The sequence below is a fragment of the Procambarus clarkii genome, unplaced genomic scaffold (assembly GCF_040958095.1).
Source record: "Procambarus clarkii isolate CNS0578487 unplaced genomic scaffold, FALCON_Pclarkii_2.0 HiC_scaffold_101, whole genome shotgun sequence".
In the NCBI taxonomy this organism is placed as follows: Eukaryota; Metazoa; Arthropoda; class Malacostraca; order Decapoda; family Cambaridae; genus Procambarus; species Procambarus clarkii.
The window spans coordinates 811,830-822,441 of record NW_027189134.1 but is presented as its reverse complement, the minus strand read 5'-3'; the positions used below and the strand labels follow the sequence as shown (position 1 = coordinate 822,441).

General features: G+C 38.3%; 1 protein-coding gene across 1 annotated transcript; it reads left to right on the top strand.

Moving 5' to 3' along the window:
- Positions 1 to 4,567: 4,567 nt before the first annotated feature.
- Positions 4,568 to 5,158, top strand: LOC138360209 (zinc finger protein 776-like). The gene has a single exon (XM_069320148.1). The coding sequence runs from the start codon at positions 4,568 to 4,570 to the stop codon at positions 5,156 to 5,158; it is 591 nt and encodes a 196-aa protein (XP_069176249.1).
- The last annotated feature ends 5,454 nt before the right edge of the window (positions 5,159 to 10,612 follow it).

The window sequence follows — 10,612 nt, the reverse complement described above, 5'->3', positions numbered from 1 at the left end:
TATTTATTTATTTATTTATTTATGCATATACAAGAATGTACATAAGGAATGTGAGGATACAATTATGGTAATTACAGTCTTGTAAAGCCACTAGCACGCGCAGCGTTTCGGGCAGGTCCTTAATCTAAGAAAATTTTAAGGAGGTAAATACTTGCAAAATTTATAGACAAAAAAATGATAACAGATTACATGGAATGGAAAAAAAAAAGATGAGAGAAAATTATAGGTACAGTATATTAAAGCACATAGGTAGCTATGATTGATTGCAATGACAGCTTAAAATGGTAGTTGACAACAAATTGGTAGGCACAATACAGCAGAAACAATATAAGATTGATTGCAATGACAGCTTGAATGGTAGTTGACAAAAATTGGTAGTCACAATACAGCATATGGCTAGCACATAAAAGAAGACAGCAATGAACACAATGATAAGGTTGTTTGATATTACATAAAAATTATGAGATTGGGTACCACTAGGTACAGAGCAAATTTAAAGCTCAGTGTAGGAAACTAAATAGATGAAGTTAGGTACTTTTTGGTTTTGCTTTTAAATAAGGCAAAAGTTTTACAGTTTTTCAATTCACTAGGGAGTGAGTTCCATAGACTAGGTCCCTTAATTTGCATAGAGTGTTTACACAGATTAAGTTTGACCCTGGGGATATCAAAGAGATATTTATTTCTGGTGTGGTGATAATGGGTCCTATTACATCTGTCCAGGGAGAGTTTCAGAGCATGGTTTGCATTTAAGAACAGGGTTTTGTAAATGTAGTTGACACAAGAGAATGTGTGGAGGGAGTTAATATTTAGCAAGTTTAGAGATTTAAACAAGGGAGCTGAGTGTTGTCTGAAAGCAGAGTTAGTTATTATTCTGATAGCAGATTTTTGCTATGTGATGATGGGCTTAAGGTGGTTTGCAGTGGTAGACCCCCATGCACAGATACCATAATTAAGATAGGGGTAGATTAGTGCATAATATAGTGAGAGGAGAGCAGAGTTAGGAACATAATATCTGATTTTGGAGAGTATACCAACTGTCTTAGAGACTTTCTTAGTTATGTGTTGAAAGGGGGTGCTGAAGTTGAGTCTCTTGTCTAGGAATAGGCCAAGAAATTTGCCATCATTTTTATTACTGATGTTAATGTTGTCTATCTGTAGCTGAATTGCATTTGATGATTTGCTTCCAAATAAGATGTAGTAAGTCTTTTCGATGTTTAATGTTAGTTTGTTCGTTGACATCCATAAGTGGACTTTTTTTAATTCATTATTCACAACATTATTTAGTGTATGTGGGTTGAGGTTTGAATAGATAAGGGTAGTATCGTCAGCAAACAATATAGGTTTGAGAATATTAGAGACATTAGGCAGATCGTTTATATATATAAGAAATAGAAGAGGTCCTAAGATGCTGCCCTGTGGCACTCCAACGGTAATTGGTAGAGTGGAAGAAGTTGTATCATTGATGGTTACATATTGGTGTCTGTCACTAAGATAGGATCGGATGTAGTCAAGGGCAAGGCCTCGGATTCCATAATGCTGGAGTTTAAGTAAGAGGTAGTTGTGATTAACAGTATCAAAGGCTTTTCTTAGGTCAATGAAGAGTCCAATCGGAAACTCATTTTTGTCAAGGGCTGAGTAGATAATGCCAAGGAGACTAATGATTGCATCATTGGTACTCTTTTGGGACCGGAAGCCAAACTGGCAGGGGCTGAGTATGTCGAATTTTACGAGGTAGGAATAGAGCTGTTTGTAAATAATTTTTTCAAATATTTTTGATAGAATGGGTAGATTTGATATTGGTCTATAATTGTTTATGTCCGCCGGACTGCCTCCTTTATGGACTGGCGTTACTCTTGCTTTTTTGAGGATATCAGGGAAGGTGTGACACTCTATAGATTTGTTGAACAGTAGTGCTATGGGTGGGGCAAGGGCATGGGAGGCTCTCTTGTACACAATGGACGGAATTTCACTGGTGTTCCCTGCCTTGGTTTTTAGAGAATGTATGATGGACACAACATCTGTCGGGCTGACTGGTGAAAGGAGAAGAGAGTTTGGATAGCTGCCTGAGAGATATGTGTTAATATGTGTCTGAGTCTGTGGGATTTTACTGGCAAGATTAGCACCAACCGATGAAAAGAAACTATTAAATTCATTTGCCATTTCTAAATCAGTTGACGGTATATCCCCATCCTTGTAGAGTTTTATTTGGTTATGTGAGTGTTGTTTAGTTCCTAGGATACTAGAGATAGTTTTCCAAGTGTTTTTCATGTTGCCTTTTGCTTCATTGAATCTATTCACATAATATGCAAGTTTTGCCTTTCTTATGATACTGGTAAGCATTGATGAGTACCTTTTAGCTACTTCCTTTGAAACTAGGCCAATCCTAACTTTCTTTTCATATTCATGTTTCTTGTTGATTGAGTTGAGAATGCCACTTGTGAGCCATGGATTGTTTAATCTTTTGTCAGTTACTTGCTTTGTAAGAAGGGGACAATGAAGGTTGTAGAGGCTTAGAGTTTTGGAGAGGAAGAGGTTAGCTAATGAATTTATATCATGGGTATTATTGAATTCAGAATCCAAGTTAATATTGTGAAGTGCCTCTGTAAGATTGTCTAAAGCTGATTCACTGTGTAGCCTAAATGAAAGTTTCTTGCTTTTTGGTGGTAATACCTTATTAATATCCCCTTTGTCCGTTCATCCACTTGTAAACCTCTTTCCTGTCACCCTTAACTCTTTCCAGTGAATGCAATTTAAGCTTTGTTATCCTTTCTTCACATGAAAGATTTCTAATATTGGGAATTAACTTTGTCATCCTACGCTGGATACGTTCAAATGATTTTATATCCATTCTATAGTACGGCGATCAAAACTGAACAGCAAAATCTAAATGGGGTCTAACCAGAGCAAGATATAGATGAAGAACAACACCAGGTGTCTTGTTACTAACCCTTCAGATAATATATCCCAGTGTCCTATCACTTGTGATACAAAGATTATCGATGTGTGTATTTGAGTAGGTGATTGAATAAGTATGTGTATGTATATGTATATATATGTACATGTATGTATGAGTATGTGTACATGTATATATAGCATTAATAATAGTGTAACTAGCGTCAAAAGATTGGTTTTTGCTTAGCTTAACGAACTAGAGGGTTCAGTTCCTGAACCTATTTATGTGCCACTTTAAGCCTTTACACCACAACCCACAGGATGGGTACGGGATGCATAATAAATAAAAGAAATGAAATCTATTATTTCCTTCTCCTCACCTCTATCTTGCCTATTTATTGTCAAAAACAACAACTTCCCTGATCACAATCGACTTGAGAATGGTCATGAACGGACCTAAACGTCGTCGTCCCTTCACTCTCTAGTGTGTGGTTTGGTCAACTGTTACGAACCCGGATCCAGCGTCCGAGCCTGGAGCAGTGACAACCACGCCATCTGTGGGTCAGCTCCCGAAACCCCCGCCAAACGGACGACGACACCTAGTGAGGACAGCGTGTACTGGCCTCGAGGACCAGTTTCCAGTCTGGTTCAGCGCTCAACACCGCCGCCCCTGACCTCTGGTGAGGTGGTGCTCCGACGACAGCGCCATCTATGGACTGGATACGTCAGGTGTTTGCGCCCGAGCCCGTAAGTGAGATGTATTAGTGTCCCGGTTATTGATGACGTGTCTGTTTACAGAGTCGACCTGGGACCACTGTGTTGAAGGTTGAGTCAGTCTACCCGAGGCAGCCAGTCTCCATACTGTGAAGTTTGCTGCAGCTGTTGTGACGTCGTGCCCCCGGAAGAACACTGTGGTGTGTTAAGCCTGCCAGTGGAGTGGCAGTGAAAGGATTTACCCGGGACCGACTGTTGGAGACGATCATCCACTGGGGTACTGAAGACAGGAGGGTGATTTGTGATATCACACGAGACTCCTGTCTAGGGCGTACCCCTTATATCGTTCGTGGAGTGTCCGTACCAGCCTTGGTGGCTCAGTACCTGCCAGCAGACCAGCTGGACGTGTGGTTGACGGCCTCCACGACGGTGCCCCCAGTGGACCTGCGTTTTGGCTGCCCTGTGGCCCGGGTAGGCTCGGCATTCTCAGGACACGTCGTGAGGCCACGAAGAAAGCACCAAGGACTCGGCACCAAGTGGTGTGGCACCAGCGTCTTCAGCAGAAGACCACGATGAAGGATTAATCCCCTTGTATAGTGTTAATACCCTCCCCCTGTGCACGTTTGGTGTTTATATATTTAATAGGTGATGGTAATAATTATAATATTAAGTTCTTAGCTTTCTTTCCCTACTCCCTTTAAGTTAATTGCGTCACGGATCTCATCCCTTGATAGCCAATACTGGCTTGGGAACGGATACATATATCTTCCTCTAACAACATCAGAGCAAGAACCCCGTTGCGTCCCGAGAGGGCCGTAACATCAACATCAAATCTAGCTCTAAGGAACGACATTCAAGCCTTGCATAACCGTCAACATTGACACTATACCCCACGCTCGATATCACAACTTGTGCAGTCAGCCGGAGGAGGACACCTTCTCACAAAATTCTCATAAAGAAGATGACTCACCAATGTCCAGAGTGTGGAAAGGTATTCAGGTTTCCTGGAAAAATGAAGACTCACATGTTAGTGCATTCAGGTGACAAACCTCATCAGTGTCCAGAGTGTGGAAAGAGATTCAATCATCGTGTAGGTATGCAGACTCACAGGATGGTGCATATAGGTGAAAGACCTTTTGAATGTGCCAAGTGTGGCAAAAAATTTAGAACAAATGGAGTTCTAATACGTCACATGCTTGTGCATTCAGGTGACAAATCTTATGAGTGTCCAGAGTGTGGGAAGAGATTCAAACGTGTTGACTCTATGAAGACTCACAGGATGGTGCATACGGGTGAAAGGCGTTTTGAATGTGCCGAGTGTGGGAAGCTATTCAATCTGCTTGGAAATATGAAGAACCACATGGTAGTGCATTCAAGTGATAAACCTCATCAGTGTCCAGAGTGTGGAAAGAGATTTAAGCATCTAGTAGGGATGAAGACTCACAGGATGGTGCATACAGGTGAAAGACCTTTTGAATGTGCCGAGTGTGGCAAACATTTTAGAACACGTGGAGCTATAATACGTCATTTACGAGCTTGTGCATTTTGGTGATCGTCCTCTTTGAGTGTCTAGAGTGTGGGAAGAGATTCAAGCAGCTTAGACATGTGAAGTAGCACAAGATAATACAAGGGAGGTGTTAGTGTACAACAACTCAAGATGTTAGTTAAATAAATATTTGATGTTAGATGTTAGTTAAATAAAAAGTTAAATAAATATTTGTTTATCTTAACAAAGATAACGCAAAGTTTTATCTGTTTTTCTTCATATATGCACGAGTAAGATTTTTCTGTTTTTGTTCCTCCTAGAACCTAATTTAACATATAATTTCTGTCGTCAGGCATTTTGTTGAAATATTATCTGCATTGGATGTGGTGTTGAAAGCAGTTTGAGATGCACTCATAATTAAACAATTTAATTTACAGGAGAAATCGAAATTTGTTATTATGAAGGAATTAAATGTTTATGAGTGGGATTGGGTAGTTATAGATAATAGCTGCCTCATATTGGCCAATAGACCTTCTGCAGTTACCTTTGTTTATATGTTCTTAAATCTAAACTTATCCAATTTATACCCATTGTTTCGCGTTCTGTCTTGTGTTGATATTTTTAATACCTTATTAATATCCCCTCTGTTATGTCCATTCATCCATTTGTAAACCTCTATCCTGTCACCCTTAACTCTTCTCCTTTCCAGTAAATGCAATTTAAGCTTTGTTAATCTTTCTTCTTATGAAAGATTTCTAATATTGGGAATTAACTATGCCATCCTCTGTTGTTTTTAATATATATAAATGATTTAGATTCAGGTTTGAGTAGCAACATTTGCAAATTTGCAGATGATACAAAAATCCTTAGAGAAATTAACCTGGAAGAAGACTCACTATCACTTCAAGTTGATCTAAATAGGGTTTTGAAATGGTCAAAAGATTGGCAGATGCAGTTTAATGCTGATAAATATAAAGTTCCGAGGCTAGGTAATGATGATAGAGTTACAAGATACGAGCTAGATGGTGTTGAGATTGCGAAGTCGGATTGCGAAAGGGATCTGGGAGTTATGATTAGTAAGAATTTAAAACTAAAGGATCAATGCATGAATGTTCGTAATAAGGCAAAGAGGACATTCGGATTTATTAATCAAAGCGTTAGTAACAAGACACCTGGTGTGGTTCTTAAGCTATATCTTGCTCTGGTTAGGCTCCATTTAAATTATGCAGTTCAGTTTTGGTCGCCGTATTATAGAACGGATATAAATTCACTTGAACGTGTAAAGCGTAGGATGACTAAGTTAATTCCCCAAATTAGAAATCTTTCATATGAAGAATGATTAACAAAGCTTAAGTTGCATTCACTGGAAAGGCGAAGAGTTAGGGGTGACATGATAGAGGTTTACAAGAGGATGAATGGACGTAACAAAGGGAATATCAATAGGGAATTAAAAGTATCAGCACAACACAGAACGTGAAACAATGTGTATAAATAGGATAAGTTTAGATTTAGGAAAGACTTGGGTAAATACTGGTTCAGTAACAGGGTTGTTGATTTGTTGAACCAATTACCGCGGAACGTGGTGGAGGTGGGGTCCCTCGATTGTTTCAAGCATAGGTTGGACATGTATATGAGTGGGATTGGGGTGGATATAAATAGGAGCTGCCTCGTATGGGCCTATAGGCCTTCTGCAGTTGCCTTATATTTTATAATATATATATACATATATATATATATACATATATATATATACATATATATATATATATATATATATATACATATATATATATATACATATATATATATACATATATATATATATATGTTGTACCTATTAGCCAGAACACAGTTCTTCGCCTACCATGCAAGGCCCAATTTGCCTAATAAACTAAGTTTTTCAGAATTTCAATATTTTTCAATTTTTTTTCTTATGAAATGACAAAGCTATTCATTTCAATATGTATGAGTTTTTTTTTTTTTAAATATGAGTTAAAACTAACGTAAATATATGACGGAACCTAACCAACCCTACCTATCTTAACCTAACCTAAACTAACATAACTAAATCAATAATTTATGTTCTTAAAAACTGGTATCACATTAGCAACTTTCCATAACTCTGGCACTCTGCCTGACTCTATTGATTTACTCAATATGGTAGACAGTGGGTCGCAAAGTTCCTCTTTGCATTCTTTAAGCACCCTGGCAAACACTTCATCCGGCCCTGGGGATTTGTTTGGTTTGAGTTTTACTAATTGGTTAATTACATCCTCCTTGGTAATTGCTAAACTCTATTGGGACTTCTGTTGTTTTTAATATATATATAAATGATTTAGATTCAGGTTTGAGTACCAACATTTGCAAATTTGCCGATGATACAAAAATCAACGGATAAGTTTAGATTTAGTTTAGAAAAGACTTGGGTAAATACTGGTTCGGTAACAGTTTTGTTGATATGTGGAACCAATTACCGCGTATCGCGGTGGAGGTGGGGTACCTAGATTGTTTCAACATGTTACTGTGTGTTGAACATGTATATGAGTGGGGTTGGGTTGGTTATAGAAAGGAGCTGCCTCGTATGGGCCAATAAGCCTTCTGCAGTTATGTTCTTTAATCTAAACTTATCCAATTTATACCCATTCTTTCGCGTTATGTCTTGTGTTGATACTTTTAATACCTGATTAATATCCCCTTTGTCCGTTCATCCACTTGTAAACCTCTATCCTGTCACCCTTAACTCTTTCCAGTGAATGCAATTTAAGCTTTGTTATCCTTTCTTCACATGAAAGATTTCTAATATTGGGAATTAACTTTGTCATCCTACGCTGGATACGTACAAATGATTTTATATCCATTCTATAGTACGGCGATCAAAACTGAACAGCAAAACCTAAATGGGGTCTAACCAGAGCAAGATATAGATGAAGAACAACACCAGGTGTCTTGTTACTAACCCTTCGGATAATATATCCCAGTGTCCTATCACTTGTAATACAAAGATTATCGATGTGTGTATTTGAGTAGGTGATTGAATAAGTATGTGTATGTATATGTATATATATGTACATGTATGTATGAGTATGTGTACATGTATATATAGCATTAATAATAGTGTAACTAGCGTCAAAAGATTGGTTTTTGCTTAGCTTAACGAACTAGAGGGTTCAGTTCCTGAACCTATTTATGTGCCACTTTAAGCCTTTACACCACAACCCACAGGATGGGTACGGGATGCATAATAAATAAAAGAAATGAAATCTATTATTTCCTTCTCCTCACCTCTATCTTGCCTATTTATTGTCAAAAACAACAACTTCCCTCATCACAATCGACGTGAGAATGGTCATGAACGGACCTAAACGTCGTCGTCCCTTCACTCTCTAGTGTGTGGTTTGGTCAACATCAAATCTAGCTCTAAGGAACGACATTCAAGCCTTGCATAACCGTCAACATTGACACTGTACCCCACGCTCGATATCACCACTTGTGCAGTCATCCGGAGGAGGACACCTTCTCACAAAATTCTCATAAAGAAGACTCACCAATGTCCAGTGTGTGGAAAGGTATTCAGGTTTCCTGGAAAAATGAAGACTCACATGTTAGTGCATTCAGGTGAAAAACCTTATATGTGTCCAGAGTGTGGGAAGGTATTCAATCAGCTTGGAAATATGCAGCAACACATGTTAGTGCATTCAGGTGACAAACCTCATCAGTGTCCAGAGTGTGGAAAGAGATTCAATCATCGTGTAGGTATGCAGACTCACAGGATGGTGCATATAGGTGAAAGACCTTTTGAATGTGCCAAGTGTGGCAAAAAATTTAGAACAAATGGAGTTCTAATACGTCACATGCTTGTGCATTCAGGTGACAAATCTTATGAGTGTCCAGAGTGTGGGAAGAGATTCAAACGTGTTGACTCTATGAAGACTCACAGGATGGTGCATACGGGTGAAAGGCGTTTTGAATGTGCCGAGTGTGGGAAGCTATTCAATCTGCTTGGAAATATGAAGAACCACATGGTAGTGCATTCAAGTGATAAACCTCATCAGTGTCCAGAGTGTGGAAAGAGATTTAAGCATCTAGTAGGGATGAAGACTCACAGGATGGTGCATACAGGTGAAAGACCTTTTGAATGTGCCGAGTGTGGCAAACATTTTAGAACACGTGGAGCTATAATACGTCATTTACGAGCTTGTGCATTTTGGTGATCGTCCTCTTTGAGTGTCTAGAGTGTGGGAAGAGATGCAAGCAGCTTAGACATGTGAAGTAGCACAAGATAATACAAGGGAGGTGTTAGTGTACAACAACTCAAGATTGTTCAAAGTTAAATAAATATTTGTTTATCTTAACAAAGATAACGCAAAGTTTTATCTGTTTTTTCTTCATATATGCACGAGTAAGATTTTTCTGTTTTTGTTCCTCCTAGAACCTTATTTAACATATAATTTCTGTAGTCAAGCATTTTGTTGAAATATTATCTGCATTGGATGTGGTGTTGAAAGCAGTTTGAGATGCACTCATAATTAAACAATTTAATTTACAGGAGAAATCTAAATTTGTTATTATGAAGGAATTAAATGTTTATGAGTGGGATTGGGTAGTTATAGATAATAGCTGCCTCGGCCAATAGACCTTCTGCAGTTACCTTTGTTTATATGTTCTTAAATCTAAACTTATCCAATTTATACCCATTGTTTCGCGTTCTGTCTTGTGTTGATATTTTTAATACCTTATTAATATCCCCTCTGTTATGTCCATTCATCCATTTGTAAACCTCTATCCTGTCACCCTTAACTCTTCTCCTTTCCAGTAAATGCAATTTAAGCTTTGTTAATCTTTCTTCTTATGAAAGATTTCTAATATTGGGAATTAACTATGCCATCCTCTGTTGTTTTTAATATATATAAATGATTTAGATTCAGGTTTGAGTAGCAACATTTGCAAATTTGCAGATGATACAAAAATCCTTAGAGAAATTAACCTGGAAGAAGACTCACTATCACTTCAAGTTGATCTAAATAGGGTTTTGAAATGGTCAAAGATTGGCAGATGCAGTTTAATGCTGATAAATGTAAAGTTCCGAGGCTAGGTAATGATGATAGAGTTACAAGATACATAAGAACATAAGGCTGAAGAAGGCCTATTGGCCCATACGAGGCAGCTCCTATTCTATAACCACCCAATCCCACTCATATACTTGTCCAACCCGTGCTTGAAACAATCGAGGGACCCCACCTCCACAATGTTACGCGGCAATTGGTTCCACAAATCAACAACCCTGTTACTGAACCAGTATTTACCCAAGTCTTTCCTAAATCTAAACTTATCCAATTTATATCCATTGTTTCGTGTTCTGTCCTGTGTTGATACTTTTAATACCCTAATAATATCCCCCCGGTTATGTCCATTCATCCACTTGTAAACCTCTATCATGTCACCCCTAACTCTTCGCCTTTCCAGTGAATGCAACTTAAGCTTTGTTAATCTTTCTTCATATGAAAGATTTCTAATTTGGGG